Source organism: Mustela putorius, unplaced genomic scaffold (assembly GCF_011764305.1).
Source record: "Mustela putorius furo isolate JIRA1106 unplaced genomic scaffold, ASM1176430v1.1 tig00003869_pilon_pilon_pilon, whole genome shotgun sequence".
Lineage (NCBI taxonomy): Eukaryota > Metazoa > Chordata > Mammalia > Carnivora > Mustelidae > Mustela > Mustela putorius.
Window position 1 is genome coordinate 31350153 of NW_025422021.1, and position 16218 is coordinate 31366370.

General features: G+C 59.8%; 1 protein-coding gene across 4 annotated transcripts; it reads right to left on the reverse strand.

Annotated features, from left to right (window-relative positions):
* Positions 1-1575: 1575 nt before the first annotated feature.
* Positions 1576-12970, reverse strand: CAPN10 (calpain 10). Of its 4 annotated transcripts, none has more exons than XM_045066945.1 (13): positions 12719-12970; positions 10394-10525; positions 9038-9234; positions 8047-8264; positions 6076-6217; positions 5606-5772; positions 5017-5297; positions 4378-4580; positions 3995-4089; positions 2466-2665; positions 2200-2245; positions 1994-2027; positions 1576-1752 (listed from the first exon to the last, which is right to left on the reverse strand). In XM_045066945.1, exons 1-13 carry the CDS (start codon positions 12842-12844, stop codon positions 1656-1658), a joined length of 1938 nt encoding a protein of 645 aa, XP_044922880.1. In that variant the 5' UTR covers positions 12845-12970; the 3' UTR covers positions 1576-1655. The 4 variants fall into 4 exon arrangements, with proteins under 4 accessions (XP_044922880.1, XP_044922879.1, XP_044922881.1 ...); XM_045066944.1 differs by having other exon boundaries at positions 3995-4250; positions 12719-12968; XM_045066946.1 differs by having other exon boundaries at positions 1576-2027; positions 3995-4250; positions 5017-5145; positions 5606-5717.
* Between the last annotated feature and the right edge of the window lie 3248 nt (positions 12971-16218).

The window sequence follows — 16218 nt, forward strand, 5'->3', positions numbered from 1 at the left end:
CTGAACAGGTGGTGTGGGGCAAAGTCTGCCAGGAGGGCTGAAAGGGTATTGTTCGGCTGCACACACCCAGACCTGCCCGTCTATGTTGGTGGGGGCCACCAGATGCAGCTACACAGCCCCCACGGGCAGGCGCACAGGACCAGGACTCCACTGGGGCCTGGCTGCTGGACTCTCTTGGCATGGCTGACGACTGCTGCTGGGGTCCCTGGAGCTGCAGGCCAGGGCCATGGCGGGGCTCCAGTCCATACCGGTCAGCAGGGCCAAGTGGTGAGGCAGCCGTGGACCCACCCACATAGGGCTCTGTGGTCTGCAGCCTCAGCGCGGCCCGGTGCATCCTGTATGGGGCTTGGGAGTGGGGGGCAATGCCAGATTGCCAGATGTGAGAAGAGAGGCGGAGGCTGGAGGTTTCTGATGCATGGGAGGTCCCACTGTGCGGTGGAGGGGGCATGGGTCCAGATTTTGTTGCTCCCTTTCTCAGAAGGATGAGCTGAGCTGGTACCCATCCTGCAGGCCAAGGACTCAAGGGCAAAGCAGAGAGCCAGAGCGTGGACATGGGACACACTGAGCATGGTCAGAGCCCAGGCTCAGCTTCCACAAAGACACTGAAGCCCAGAGAAAGCAAGCTACTTCCGGAGGTCATTGGGCCAGAAGGGGGCGCCAATGCAGGGAACCAGACAGCCACTGAGGATGCCCTGGGGGTCAAGATCAGGGGATGGAGCCACATGAAGGAGTAGGGCGCAGATTGGGGCTGCTGGGCAAGAGGGCACTCGTGCTGAGGCACTGTCTCCGCTGGCATCCTGCTGCCAGGGCCGGTCCCTAAGCCCAGCATAGCTGAGGGCTGGCTGCCTCCTCCAGGCTGCCTTTCCACCGGTGGATGCCCTCTGTCCTCACTTGACCCCAGAGAATGGGTCACAGCGCCACAGCAAGGGCCAGTTCCAATCCTGCCCCTATGCCACAGAGAGGCCAGCCCCCGCCTTCTGGAGGCATCCTGCCCATCTGTGGAGTGGGGTGGGGCAGTGAGCAGCACTTCTCTCTCAGGCCCTGTGCCCCGGCACCCTACCCTCCTTGGGAAGGGTGGCACATTAGCTGGCGGCCCAGGGTGATGGTGACCCCACAGTGCTGGGGAGTCAAAGAGATGGGAGGTGAGGGAGAGAGGTCTGGCTGAGATCATGGCCTGCTGCGACCAACTGGGTAGGGGCCTGGGGGCCTGCAGGGCCTCCTCCTCCCACAAAAGGCAGCTCCTCAGGGTCTCGCCAGGCAGCTGGGGATGGGACAGGGGAAGGGGGTAAGCCCAGCATGAACGGGGAGGAGGATGTGAGCCGTAAGCTGTGCCAATTCTCTTTCCCAGCCACCACCTCCTGCTCCTGTACCAGGGCATGTGCCCACCCCTACCAGCCCTCCAAACCTCTCAGCACCGCGGTCTGCCCCCCAAATCACCCATGCCAGCCTCACAGGCCAGCTAGGCCTGTCCCAGACGCGTGGTCACCGGCAGCACACAAGTGGCTGGGCGGAGGGCCCCCAGGGGACACAGCATCTAGTCTTCCCCTCCTCTGCAGGAAGAAGACGAGACTTGTCTGTAAACCACTCAGTACTCATGTTTATTTATAAAGTTATTTCCTAAAAAGGTTGCACATAAATAGTTATCAACAAGATCATCATACTCTGCTCTGGTCTGCTGTAAGGCCTCTCTCCAGAGCCAGGTGCAGGTACCATGAAGGGACATCGTGGAGGGTCAACGGCAAGCTCTGCGGCCTAAGCCATGAGGAACAGAGACGCCGTGTGTGTGGCTTTCCCTCCCTGCCCTCCCTGCGGCACCTGCTGCACCTCTGGCCCTGGGCCCCGCAGGATGGGCTCTTCGCCTGGACCCGTTAGCACGTGCAGTCATCCAGCTCAGGCCTGGCCACTGCAGCATCAAGGCTGGGGCATCATGGGAGGGAGCCCCTTGGATACCCCAGTCGCTATAGCCGACACGGCGGGGGGAGAGGGGTGTCACCTGGTTAGGTTTTCATAACTGCCATGAAGGAGGCCTGCAGGAGGAAAGATGGCAAGGGCTGGGCAGCGGCTGCCCTGGATGGCAGCTGGGGCCTGCCCCCCTTGTGCACCGCCACAGCTACACTGCCACAGCTGTTACTGCAGCTCCCGCCCCTTGGCCCTCCTGCCAAGAGACAAGTGTGCCCGTGTCCCCAGCCCCACACCTACCTCCTGGAGGAGCTGCCCCAGCCTCTCCTGGCTGTGGATGGAGCGCCTGCGGGATAGAAGACACAGTAGCCTGGCTGGCCCCCAGCCCGAGGAGCAGCTGCGCTCACCTCCTGCCGCCCCCGCCTCCTGCCACCCCCTGCACGCTGACATGCCCTGCCTGCTGCTGCTCTGCTGGAACAGGTCGGAGCTGGGGTGGGTGGGCTAGAGGGGACGAAAGGGAGGGGCACACACACGCTGAGGAATCCCCCCCAGCCCTAGAGCCCCACCTGTCTATCCTGGTGGCAATGGTCACCGTGAAGGCCCCTTCCGTGTCTGGCAGGTAGGTGGAGGGCACGATCCTGTAGGTCCCTGCCGACAGGTGGCAGAGCCGGCTTACTTCCTGGGCGTAGCGATGCGGCACACAGCTCAGCACAGGCTCCTGAAGTAGCAGGCCGGGTGAACTGCGGCTCCCCCCGTCCACCGGAACCTGGGGGACACACGGGCTCAGACAGGGGAGGCCTATCCACTGGGCCGCCGTGGCCAACAGGAACGGCTCTCCTTCCTCAGTTTGGCCTGTCTGAGGCTGGGCTGTGCGGGGTCAGGCAAGACAGGGGCACTCTGCCTGGATCTGGATCTCCCACATCACACACCTGCCCTTTCCCAGTGGGGACACCCGCCCAGCCTGCCAAGCTGGGCCCACCGCTCACCAAGGCCCCATAACCCTTGTTAGGTGTGCAGCCCTGCCTGGGGGACTACCACCATCACACGGCCCAGGGCTCTGTCCCAAGACTCATCTGACCGGCTCCTGGTATTGGCACTTTTATCAAAGCTCCAGTTTTTATCGAAGCTCCCCCACAGATGCCCCAGGGGACAGCCTGGGGCAAGCAAGACTCCATAATGAGCCCCCCCGCTCTTGGGGAGCACAGTGGCTCTGTCCTCCCAAAGGTACACAAGCTTCTCAGAGACCTGCCCTATATCCACAGCCCAGGCTACGTGTGCCTCCCCCCACCACACCAGCCATCGTCCCAGCCTATGCCCTCCTCGGGCACCCGCTGGCTCATCAAGCCCATCTTGAGGTGGAGCCCCCAGGAGGAGCACACGTGCAGGTTGTGAGCCACTTCATTGCCATGGCATCTGGGCCTGCAACCTTGGACCCTGACACTGTATCTGTCTCCCTTCCTCCAACCACAGGTCTGCTCAGCACAGCACAGCCAGAGCTGAGGTGCAGAAAGGAGATCTGGGGTAGCGTTTAAGATGTACAGGCCTGCCTGGGCCTCAACACCCGCTCCTCTTCACCGCATGACAGCTTTCTGACCCAAGAATTATCTAAGCCTTGCACTGGGTGGCATCTGTCCGCATGGGCCCCCCACTGTCTTTTGTGGCCCCCTCCCTCCCTTTCCTGCTCCACCAGGCAAGCCTGTGCTAGGGTCCCCTCCTGGTCCCCAGAGGACGCCCTCTCCCTGGAAGAGTGGCCCCAGAAGGTTGGGGCACAGGGAAGAGTGGGGCTACGTGGCTTTGGGGCAGCTCCTGGTGGGGCACACCCTTGGGTCTCCTGGGCAGGAGGCACAGCTCAGGGGAGCAGAACTGACCTCCTGACACTGCTGCTCTGAACTGGGGGAACGGACGGGGGGCTGTCTGAGCTGACCCAGGGCCCCAGTGAATTACAGACTTCAGGAAACTAGACATGGATCTTGCATGGGACCGGCCACCCGGCTGTGCCCACACAACCAAGTCCAGGCCACCTTCATGCCTGGCCACCCGTGGGGACACAGTCCCTCTGAGAGCCTCCCTGCCCCCCGGATCAGGAGGAGCTTGCCTGGAAGACGTGGAAGCCAATGGGATGGCACTGGGCGTCCTGGCAGTGCTGGCGCAGAGTGATGCGGATGCAGCGGGGGCCTGGGCCCTCGGGGACTGACAGGGGGAAGCAGGGGTTGCTAGGGTAGGAGGCAAAGTTCCTGCTGCCCCCTGCTGTCTGGCCGCTTCTCCAGGAGCCCCGCAGCTGTACTGTCTCCCACTCGCCCTCAGGCAGGGCCTCCCCAGGGGCAGGGCTCCCAGCCGATGGCTTGATGGCACTGCCCGGGAAAGACACACGGGAGGGCGGCTGGCAGCGAGCTCCGGACCGTGGACACACACACCCCTCCCATGAAGCTGCCCGGGCCATGCTGCCCTTTTCTCCTAGAGCTCCTCCATGCCCCTCACCTGAGGGAGATTCTCCCGCTAGAGAAGACCCGCAGCAGAAACTGCCCTGGCACGTCCTTCAGGAAGGTGCTGGGCACAGCCAGGTAGAAGCCCGGTGTGAGTTCGCAGCGGAGGTGGACCTCCCGGTCGTAGGCATGGCACAAGGTGCCAGCAACGGGGGGTGTGGACAGGACCCTGGGCAGGCTGACCCGCCGCTTCTCCACCTGCACAGAGGAGGGCTGTGGGCCACCATCCTGAGACAGGCCCCGCCACCTTCGCCCACTGGAAAGGCCTCTCAAATGACTTCACGAAAGAGCACCTGGACCTGTGGGTCCTTCCCAGCATGGCGGGGGCGGGCCCAGAGTGCTCCCCAGGCCAGGTCTCTCACTCAACCCAGGGGTCAGAGTCCCCCTGCTCTGGGAGACCGCAGACCAATCTAGATGGGGCTGGGCCCCGTTCCCTCCTGCCAGTCAGCCAACAGCTGCTTCTGCTTCATCTCCCTTTGTCCAACAGACACGGGCCGGGCTGGGCAGAGCTGGGTCTGTGGGAGCCCCAGCAGATAGGCGACCCGGGAGGATGAGGCAGGTAAGGCTCCCGGCGCTCGCTCATGTCCCAGCACTCTCAGGCCCTGAGCAGGGAGCCAGGCCCAGGAGGAGTTACCTTCCAGATATGCAGGCCCACGGCCTGGTAGTCCTCGCTCAGGAAGCTGGCCGGGCTCCTCACGGCACACTCGCCCCTCGCCGGTGCCCGAGCCCGGCCTGCCCGGCCCGTGGCACGCACCCTGGGTCTCTGCAGGACGGCAACAAACACCTCGCTTGGTTCTGAGACCCGCAGCCAGTATTTGGGGTTGCTGGGAAAGCCGCTGTTGTTCCGACAGCCTCCTGCCGACTGCCCCTTGACCCAGGCCCCAGGCAGTTCCTGAGTGTGGCACAGCGCCTTTTCTAGGGAAGAACCAGCAGGCAGCAGCCTCAGGAAAGGGCTCCCACTCGGGCTTCCCTGCCACTCTCACCAGCACCAGCTACAGCACCCTGGAGGCAGGAGCCCTGCAGTCTCCCACCACCTCAAGCCGCCTGGGATGGGAGGGGATGGAGCGCTCACTCCGCACACAGGGTGAGCAGAATAGGGCCCGGGGGCGAGGGCTGGGCTGGTGCTGCTCAGCCCTGACATCCGGAGGCAGGGAGGCTCAGAGAGCCTGTGCAGGTTGGCGTACCCCTACAAGGGCCTGTCCCAGGTTAGGCCTCCCCTTTACCTGAGTAGAGGCTCTGCAGGTAGCCGGCCTCCGTGATCGGGAAGCCAACGGTGACTTCATCAAACTCCCGGAGGAACTCCTCCTCCTCCACCCAGAACTCTCCTTCCTGCAGCTGGGACAGCAACTCGGACTCATCGGCTGGGTCTACCTGGCTCCACCCTTCGCCCCTGGAAGGCAGCTTCTTTCAGCGGCGGCCCGTCATCCCTGAGCTGACAGCACTGACGGGAGCTCCGTGACCTGCCAGTTTCTTGCCGGCCCAGCTCAGATTGGCTCTGCCCTGGCCATACCCCCCTCCCTCTCTGAGGCTCCTACCTCTGGACCTGTCTGTCCAGGGCTGATCCCCTAAGCAGGCTTGTGAAGGCTGTGCCTGAGCTGCTGCTAGCCTCAAAACAGCTCTTCACTGCCGCTCGGGGCCCCAGACCCCTGCCTTCCCTGACAGCAGCACAGTCTCGGCCCTCAGCCACACTCACCCCTCTCTCCAGGGCCCCTGCCAGCACCGCCGGCCCCAGGGATTCTGAATACGCAGCAGCAGGAGGCTCTGGCCGGCCCGGCCCTGGAGCTCTCGCAGATCCGACACAATGAAGGCATGAAACTCCCCCAGCTCCCTGGCACCTGGGTGAGGAATGGCTGGGTTGTAGGCTGGAAGTCCCCAAACTGGGCACATGCACCGGTCTGTCTCCCTTCCCATGGGATACATTAGCCCACCCGACCGTGGCCATGGCAGCGCCTAGCTCCCAATGGACAGCTGGGGCTCCTTTCCTGACCACTGTGGACAAGTGAGCTTAGGAGTGGCCTGAGCCAGTGCAGAGCCCCGGCTGAGGACCTGGGTGTAGACTGTGGCTCGGCTGCCAAGGGCCCAGCTGGCCATTCCCTTCTTGGGGCCTCGGTCCCCGCTGGGATGGAGGAGCAAGGCTGGCCAGCTGACAAGGCAGTGCAAGGCGGGATCTCAAAGGTGCGGCTACAGGGTTGTCAGCAACAGGTCTGGGACCTCCAAGAAGAGCAATCTCCTGGCCAGGCCAGCTAGCTGAGTGGGCAGGGGGGCACTGCGTGGCCAGAGATTGTGGGACCAAACACTGCTGGGGGGCAGATTGGAGACCCAGAAAGGAAACAACCCTATTTGCCCAGAGTCCCTTGGGTCATACCATATGGAAGTGTAGGAGCCAAATGGTGACTAGAGCCCCACCTGTAGAAGAGGGGTGGCAGTCCAGAAAGAAAAAGAAATTTCTAGAATGTCCTTAAAAAGCTTTCTTTAGGGGCACCTGGGTGGCTCCCTGGATTAAAGTCTCTGCCTTCGGCTCAGGTCATGATTGAGTCCTGGGATTGAGCCCTGCATCAGGTTCTTTGCTCAGCTTCCCCCTCTCTCTGTCTCTGCCTGCCTCTCTGCCTACTTGTGATCTTTCAAATAAATAAATAAAATCTTAAAAAAGAAAAGAAAAAGAAAAACCTTTCCTTAGAATGGCGCTGTAGCCACCACTCTGAGTGTCTGCCCAAATCCCCAGCGCCGAGACCCCTCTGCGGGATCCAGCTGAGCGACGGCAGCACCCCCTGCTTTGTCTGGAGGTTTCTGCAAAGCCTGGGGTGCTAAGAATGAGCCCTGCCCCAGCTTGGGGGCGGCTGATGCCAAGCCTCAGGGAGAGTTCTGACGCCGCACCCTGCACAGTCAGCATGGCACCTGTGGGCCTCCCCCTACCCCCTCACAGAGTGGTGGCAGCCTGACCTGTGCCCAGCCCAGTGGCATTCACTGTCCACACACACTGTTTATTTCAACGTCTGTGTCCTTGGGCCAAAAAACCCATTATGAGAATCATCCTAAACATGCAGGCTGTTAAATATGGAAACATTCAGTAATTCTGTCCCTAATGTGAGAGACTGGAAAGCCCTGAAACGGGTGATGTTAAGGGGCAGAGTAAGAAGACACAGCAGCCCGGCTGACAGAATGAGACACCTGCAGTCCACACAGCGCCAGAGAAAGCAAAGGGAGCACGAGGTACAACACACAAGACTGTTTGTGGAAAAGCCCCGAGGGTCATGGAAAAGTCAAAACAGTTCTGTGTGCATGGTTTCTTCATTTTGAGAAACTTCCTTTAATGAGCACGGAAACCACTCAAACGAAAACCTGAGTCTGATTCTGCCAGGGTGCCATGGGCCAGAAATGCCGCCACCCCAGGTTCTGGAGTTTCTGGTGGCGGCCGCCCTGGCAGAGGTTCCAGCCTCAACCTACTCGCGAAGTTGGGGAGAAAGAAAAAAATCAAGGGAAAAGGGGACCCTCCCTCTGGAGAAGGACAGGTGGCAGGGGAAGGTCACACACCAGACACTGGGTTTGAAAGACAAATGTCTTGTTTTCCACTCAGTCCTGACGGGGGCCCTGAGAACCAGCCCGTGTGTGGCTGTGGGGCACAGGGGCACAGGCCCATCCCACGGGCACCTGCCTGCTGCCTCACCTGCTCTGGGGCTGAGCACCGAGCAGCTTATCAGACACCGGTCCTTGAGGTTGAGCAACTGCCGACAAGTCCTGTGCTCTGAGCCGCCAGGCCTGTCCTGTTGGCCACTGGTTCTGACCAAGTCCTTCAGGCTCCACCTTTCTGCCAGGCCCCCAGTGAGGTCCACCAGGGCATCAGCCACCTGCCCCGCCCACAGGTGCTCATAGGACCCGTAGACCCTGGGGAGACATAATCACAGGAAGTGAGCCTCTGGCACAGGGACACAGCGGCCTGCCTCTCTTCCATCTGCAACACCCTCAAATCACCTGACCCTCCACTTCAGTAGCTTCTCTTTACTCCTGCCTCATCCTCACCAAGCACAGACATCACTGGACTCTCAAAGGCCACACTGCACAGTGGGCCCAGCCCCGCCCTATGGCCTCCAGCATGGACACAAGCGGGAGGCAGCATGAGGCGTGAGGCTGTGAACACGCACTGCTCCACTTCTCCAGATCGAACCCCACCGTGGTCCTGGGATGGAGGCACTCGCACCCACATCACTGCAGGCCTGCCTTACTCCCTTTGTGCAAAGGTCTGCTTATCACAGCAGCCTCTTCTGGCAGGCTGAGCAGTATATTCTAAGACGGCCATTTTCCCATTCAGACCTGGGGTGAGGGGCACGGCCTCAGGCAGGATCTCGATAAGCAAGCACAGAGACCTGGGTGGCTTTACTCCTCCCTGACTTTGAAGCGAGGACAGGGAAAGAGGGAGTGGGTAGCAGGGGTGGGGTTGTGTGTGTGGGGGGGCACAGAGATGGGCACTACAGGCCCTGTCTCAGAGTTTCTGTCTCTGGACAGGTCGGTCCCACCGCAGGCCTGGCTGCCAGGTTCTGGGGACTGAGGAGGGCACTCAGCCCAGGGAGAGCAGAAACGTGCTGCCTGGGAATGGCCTAAGGCAGCTGTGGCTCCCCAGCCCACCCCAGCCTGGCCCCTTCAGCCTTCGGCACGCGTACTTGGCATAGACCTTCTCCAATAGGGGAAGCCAGAACACATCCTCTCTCTGGCACCGGGAGAAGCAGAGTCTCCCTGCAAGACAAGGCAGACGGTCATCTATGGTCACCTCCAGCCAGTGTCCAAACTGCCAGATTCGACAAGTAAAGGAGCCACGGTACGTGTGGTCACGCCAGCTTGGCTGTCCTGGAGGGAAGACCTACCACGCACAGGGAAAGGCAAAAGGAGAGCATGAGAGACAAACCATGCACTGTTTCCCACGCACTGTCACAAGAGCTGCTCCACACTCCCCTGCTTCTCTGCCTGGGTCCTGACTTCGCTCCACAGCTGGATGTCCATGTGGATGCAAAACCCAGTAGCCACATAGAAAACTAACAGACTTTCTAGTAAAACATCTTAGGACCACACTGCCGAGTGTCTCTAAAACCTTAAGGCCAACAATGATGTCTTACTGTCCCAAATAAGCTCTTGATCTAAATCCAAAACAAACATGACTTTTACAGGCAATTCTCAGCAGAGCTGGCTGCGGATGGCAGTCACAGTGACCCCCCAGCTGCAGGTGGGGCAGGGGTGGGGGTCTCAGCAATTCTGCCAGGGCCTGGACCCAGTGCGTTCACTGCAGGCTTTGGAGTTCTGACCCAGAATAAGACACAGGTGGGCTCTGCACCTACACAAGCTTGTCCGGTCCTGCTCTGTCACTTACTGACTATGAACATGTTATCAACGGTTTTAGCGTTGTTTGCAAATGAGGGTCAAAGCCAGACAGGCCCTAAGCACAAAGGCCAGCAACTATGGTGTGATTAGCAGGGCCTTGGGACATGAGAGTAGCTCCAAAGGGGTCACTACTGTCAGTGTTGCTGCTTTAATCAATAACGTCCAGGCAGGAGCCAAACAAAGCTGTGAGGCTCCTGAGAAGCACACTGAGCAGGCCTTTTATACCTGTGCTATTAGCCTAGCCTCTGTTTTAACCACCTTTTGTCAATTTATGTTCAAAACTGTTAAAAACAAAAAAATCAACTAGCTAGGGAAACATACTCCAAACCAAGGGCATAGGACCTGCCAGCCGAACCTTCCCTACTCTGGGTAGCTGTGCTCATCTTTGCATCCCAAGCGCACAGCCTGCATGAGAGCCGAGGGCTCAGAAGGGCAGAACAGAGGGGAAAGCCCACATGCTGGAACCCTGGGCACACCTCAGAGCCCCTGTGGCCTGAGCGCAGATCTGTCTCTTCCATCAGCTACACCAGACAGCCACAGCAGAGCACACAGAGCAGGAGCTTCAGCTGCCCTGCCTCCGCCTTCCTTCCTGCGCACAGCGGACAGGAAGACAGCGGAAGAGCAGCCCTGCCCGCCCCAGATACCTGGTTCAGGAGCTGCTGGCTCTTCTGCAGAGCGGCACAGGCACACAGGAGCCAGCAGTCTCCCAGCAGCCCTTGCTTCACCTGTCCGTCCAGTGGGTTATCTGCAAACAGCCGGGGCGTGGCACAAATTTCCTGAAATAAAGAATATCACCCAGTTACATCATGCCTGAAGACTAGTCTCTAAAACTAAGAAGACAGGATCGAGGTGACAGGCCTGGGGAGGAGCTCTTCTGGTCACCCATATTGCGTAAGAGGGAAGGGGAAGCAGCTGGCCTCCCATAGCCCCTCCTGGCTTTAGATCACCCCATCCGGCTTAAGTCCTAGGGTCCTGTCTCTGTCTACCTTCCTAAAATGGCAAAACTGCAACTCTAGATGAGTCCTACCATCTCCCTTCTCGAAACAGCTAACTTGCCCTAGAAAGTGGTTTCACTTTAAGTTCGTAATGGCAAATCTCAGACAGATCCTCCATACTGCTAGAATCCTGCTTGATTTCCCCAAACCCAGACTACTTTATACCTTCCCCTTTCCCCTCCTAACACTTCCATGCCCTCACCCTTTCCCACGACCCTCTGAGCTGATGACCTTGCCAGAAGCTTCCTCAGAAGCAACCCCCGCCTGATCCCCTCTCCTGCCTTCTTTAGAGCCAGCGTTCCTCCCATGACCCCCTCCCTCCTCCACCCCTGCAGGGAGAATTCCACCAGCATAAGGCAGAGAGAACCCCCATCTTCTGTAAGATACTGCCCCCCTCTGCATTATCTCCCCTTGAGTCTTCCCTTCTCTGACAGACTTCTTGTGAAAGAGCTGCCTTCCTTACTTCCTCCATCCTGCTCCCTAAGCATGGGCTCCTCCAGCCTCTAGGCTAGTCACCTCTGTGTTGTCAAATCCAAAGGGCTCACTCTGTTCTCGTCTTTCCTGACACTTGGCAGCATCACAGAACAGTGGCTGTCCCCTTGCACTCCCCCACAGTCCCCTCTTGGCTCCCATGGTTCCATGTTTTCCTGGCTGTCCTTTCACCTCACCGCCTGCTGGCTCTCCAAGCTACCTGTCAGGACTCCTGCTTGAACCCTCTAGGGAATGTTACGGGCCCTCAAGGCTCAGTTCCAAGCCCTCTCTTCTTCTTCAGACCCACTTTCTGCTGAAGTACTGTTTGGGGCCCTCAGCCCTGTTATGGACCCCATTCCCAGATGTCTGGGTCCTCTAGCCCAGAACTTCCTGAACACCTAACTCTCAAGCCCACCTGCCTGTGGACAGCTCTGCTCACACCTGTGCGAGCAAAATGGAACGCCAAAGTTCCATTCCTAGCTATTCCCCACATCCCAGTGTCTCCAGCACATCAAACAGGAGCACCATCTACCCAGGTGCCCAGGCTACAAATCTGGAAGTCGTTCTTGATCCTTGCTTCATCCTCACCCTCTACCTCCAATTGGTCACTAAGACTCATTAACCCCCTCCAAATTATTTCTCAAATCCATCCACTTCAAAGCCCCTGTCCTACAGGGTGCCATGCTACCCTGAGCCCCTGCACCTCTCTCTAGGACCACTGCATTCCTGCCCTGTCAGTCCACTTCCCAGCCAGCAGTAAAAGTGAGCTTCTTCAAACATAAACTCACTCAAATCCCTCCTCCACTAAAACCCTCTAAAGGCCTCCCTCTGTGCCTAAAATGCATTTTTAATCCCAATTCCACTGGCACTTTCGTGCTTCCTGAGCACCTCTGTGACCTGAGCCACGCTGCTGCGAGGGCTGGTGACAGACCATGCAGCGGTACTTGCCGGCAGGGGAGGGCTCTCCCCAGGTCTTACTTATCCCATGAACCATTTGTAAAGATGGTCTGCACTAGCGCACGCAGCACTAGGCAGGAGCGTCCCTCTCCATGGACAGCGTCAAGAGTTCCCATGCGGAAATGCCGGTGCGAACAGCCCTGCCTTCCAGAAGAGCAAGAGCACGGTCCATCCCGGCAAACGCGGGAAACAGAGCCGGGCGCCTGTGGCCGGGAGAGCCGTGCGGCCCAGAGGCTCGGCCGGCCGGACGCCCGTCAGAGAAGAGGGCCGGGCTGGCGTCTGCTGCACCGGACTTCTCGCCCTGCCCGAACGCCTTCGGAACCAAGATTCGCGCTGGCTCCCTCGCGGGGCACCCTCCCCCCACCCCGCTCCTAAGGGCCGCAGCGGCACCCCGCCTGAGGCAGCGCGCGGGGCCTGACCCAAGGTTCAAGGCTCGGCCCGAGGTTCGGGACCCAGCCCGAGGTTCGGGGCCCTGCGCGAGGTTTGAGACCCAGGTCGAGGTTCGGGGCGCGACCCGAGGTTTGGGGCCCGCGCCAGCCGCCCCACCTGCGGCCGCCTCCATGTGATGTCCTCGCGGAACTGGGCCAGCGGCGTGGAGAAGTTAGAGAAAAGCGAGGAGTCCGAAGCCGGGAAGTCGGCGTCCCGAAAGAGCTCCCTGGCTGGCGCCCGCATCCTGGGCGCCCCGAGTTCCCGGGGGCTGCCCGCGCCCCCGGCGCCGAGCGCGGCCCCGGAAGTAAAGCCAGTCCGCCGCACGCCCCGCGCGCTCCCGCTCAGTCGCCGCGGTTACCGCCGGACCACCTGACACCGCGGCCCAATCGCACTCAAACGGCGAAAGGGCCCTCCCCCCGGAGAGGCGTGGCTCCCGAGCTCTGCAGTCGCGGGTCGGTGTAGTAGCCCCGGCTGCAGTTCTCTTTCCGGGGTGGATTCTGGGGGGTTGACTCGGCCGCTACTGATCCCCCGCGGGCCGACGGGCACCGTGTGGTCGAGCCGGTGCAGCTCGTTCCGGGGCGTTGGGGCCGGTTGGGGTCGCGGGCTCTTGGGGCTGAAGGAACCTGAGAGACCTGTCTGCCGAGGTCGGGCCGCGGACTACAGGTCCCAGCATGCAGCACCGCCTCTTGGAATGCTCCTCTCCTGGCGGCGGCGGCGGCGGCTGCGGGTCGGGCCGCCTGGTCAGGGAGGACTCCGTGAGAGGCTCACGGGGGAAGGTGGTGGCGAGCCGCTGCGGTGGCCAAGGGCTGGGCTCTCGGCTGCAGCTGGCCGGGGGGAGGGCCTGTCGGGCTTGGGACGCTGTCTTCTTAGCGGGGCAGACGACGAGGCGGCCGCAGATGGCAGGATATATGGCCCTATGGGCGGGACAGTGAGGGACCTGGACGTGCGGTTACGGCTGCGGGCAGGCAAGGACAGGGATCCCGGGCCCTGCCTCAGTATTTACACTCGCCGCGGGAACCGGCATTTCCCCATTCCTGGGAAGGATGGAAGGCAGGCCTCCGGAGGCTTGTCCGCTGGCCCCGCGAAGCCTGCTTCAGTGGCACCGGAGCTTTCCCAGAGGGCTGGGCAGGGGAGGAGGAAGCAACCTCAGCCCTTGTCGTGGCAGCTCTCCGCTGCTACTGGGGTTACTCAGATCTTGCGTTCCAGGCTGCCTTTACCCAACCTCCAGATAGGAAGGGTAGTCTAGTCTGAGGGGTTCTGCTGTGGAGCGGATAAGTCCCTGCTGCCAGGAGAGAGGCAACCAGGTTCCCGTGACAGTGGCAGCTCCTCCCTAGGACTGTGTCACACTGTGGGAGCCCCACCCACCAGGCTATTTCAGAGGCCTGGAGGGCTCTGTTGAGGTTCTGGAAAACAACTAGGTATCTCAACTCCTGTCTCTGGAATGCTAGGACTTCATGACTGTCAACATTCCTATAGCAGTATCTCCTGCAGAAGATGCCGGTGACTCCTTGGGAGGCTGGTGGCTGCACTGGAGCCGAAGGGAATCTGGAAAGGCCTGGACTCGGCTTCATATTACGGTTCTGACGAAGTAAGTGACGTTTCCTACGTCACTGGTTGCTGGGTTGCTGGACTGTTCTCCCCAGGTAGCACACTGGGGAGAGTCCTAGAGGCCAGTCCGCCATCTGGAGAGCAGGCAGCTTGCCTGCGGACATGTGCCACAAACGTGACCATTTCCTTTCCCGAGCCTGTGGGTGTTAACAGGTTCTATGGAATCTGAGCCCTGCCTCCGCCCCTCCAGCCCCCCAGGTTATCACTACTCTGGAGTTTTTGTGTTCCGTGACTTTGCTCACACTTATGCCCAGATGACTCCCTGTTGTTTTTCAAGGGATAGTCTCTGACTTCACCACTTGGGGCTGGGGGTTGTCTCTTCTGAACCCCCACATCTCTTCCTTGTTCAGTGAGCAGTAACCAGGCCCTGTATTCTCATGGGGACACAGAGAATAGAAACCTGATTTAGCTGCTGCAGCTGAAGTCGTCTGGGGAGTCCAGACCCCTCCCTAGCTCAGGGTCAGAAGTTTGAGAGAGGAGCATGTGCCCCAGCTCAGAGCAACAGGGCACAGGGAACAGTCCGGGGGGGGGGTTCCCCCCACAATCTGCCCAGGGCACTCAATGGCGCCTTCTTTTGTAGCCAGCTTTAGCTGCTGGCGTGTGGAGGGCTGGTGACAGAGACTGCTGCAGTCAGCTCGTGACCACAGGGGGACAACCCGGAAGACAAAGGCCTGACACGGAGACTCCAGAGCAGAAAGAGCCCGGTGATGTCCCCGAGCCCCTGATCTTGTTGGTTCTAGGATCGTCCACCTTGGGATTATGATTTCATAGATAATAAATACAGTTTTACAGTTTGAGTAAATTTTGAGTTGAGTCTTTTGTTTCAGCCCTGTACACCTTGTCCAGAGGCCTGTATGCATTGACTACCACTGTGAGTCAAGTTGCCCCAAAACTTAGAAACTTAGACATTTATTAGGTCAAAGTTTCTGTGGGTTAGGAAATGTGGCGGCAGGTGGCTGGTTCTGGCTGAGGGTCTCCGGGGATGGCAGTCACAGTGTCGGCCAGAAATGAGCCAGCTGGACTGGCTGGGGCCGGAGACCTCCACTCCTTGTCATGTGGACCTTTGTGAAGCTGCTTGAGTATTCTCACCACTCGGGGTTTCTCCCAGAGCAAGCGATCCCAGGGGAATGGAAAGCGGACGCTGCGGGGTGGTTTTAATTTTTTAAAGGTTTTGTGTATTTATGTGAGAGACAGTGCACAAGCGAGAGCTCACAGGCGGGGGAGCAACAGGAGGGAGAGAGAAGCAGGCTCCCCAGTAAGCAGGGAGCCTGATGTAGGACTCGATCCCAGGACCCTGGGATCATGACTGGGAGTGGAAGGCAGACACTTAACCAACTGAGCCACCAGGCGCCCCTCCAGGGTGTTTTATGACCCATCTCAGACGTCCTCCATTGTTTCCACCATGTTCCACCACGTTGAGTGCAGTCCACACTCAAGAGAGGGAGCATGAGAAGCTGTGCACATGCGTTAAGGCCCCTGTAGGCCCTAAGGGGTGGGCTGGGAGCGTGGTTTGTGCAGGAACCAGATGAGCTGTGTGGGAGCCTGGGAAGGGTGGGGGTGGCTGCCCAGGGCTTTTACTTCAAGGGATCACGTGTTGTGAGGTGGGCTCGGAAGGAGGTCTTTGAGGCCAGGATGGAAGAGTGAGCCCAGGGGCCCAGGTTTTGAACCAGCGAAGGAGAAAGAGATTTAGTTTCTTTGAAGGTGCTTGGTGACTAGTCACATGAGTCAGAGAGAGGGCGGGTGCTGCAGGATGGTGGTGCCAAGTGAGGCAGCCCTGGAGGCCCCGTGGACTTGGAAGAACGACTGGCTTTGTGCCCTGTCAGTTTAGGAAGCTCATGGGACTCCTCTTGAAAGAATGGTCTTTGTTCAGGGACATGCCTTGACGTGGATCAGGGCAGGCATGCTTTCTGTCACATGGCCAGGCCAGGTCTGAATCACAGGGCAGTTTCTGGCCCACAAAACCATACGGGCCCTGGGTCCCCCCCCCCTGCCCCTGCCTCCCAGCAGCC

What these genes read in the sequence shown, in the direction of transcription:
- CAPN10 (XM_045066944.1), bottom strand. Translation starts at nt 12,844, where the DNA reads ATGCGGGCGCCAGCCAGGGAGCTCTTTCGGGACGCCGACTTCCCGGCT. An exon ending in GCCAGCAGCTCCTGAACCAG is followed by an intron (nt 9,235 to 10,393) that starts GTATCTGGGGCG and finishes TGTGCGTGGTAG; the next exon opens with GTCTTCCCTCCAGGACAGCC. An exon ending in ATTGCCACCAGGATAGACAG is followed by an intron (nt 2,246 to 2,465) that starts GTGGGGCTCTAG and finishes TCTATCCCGCAG; the next exon opens with GCGCTCCATCCACAGCCAGG.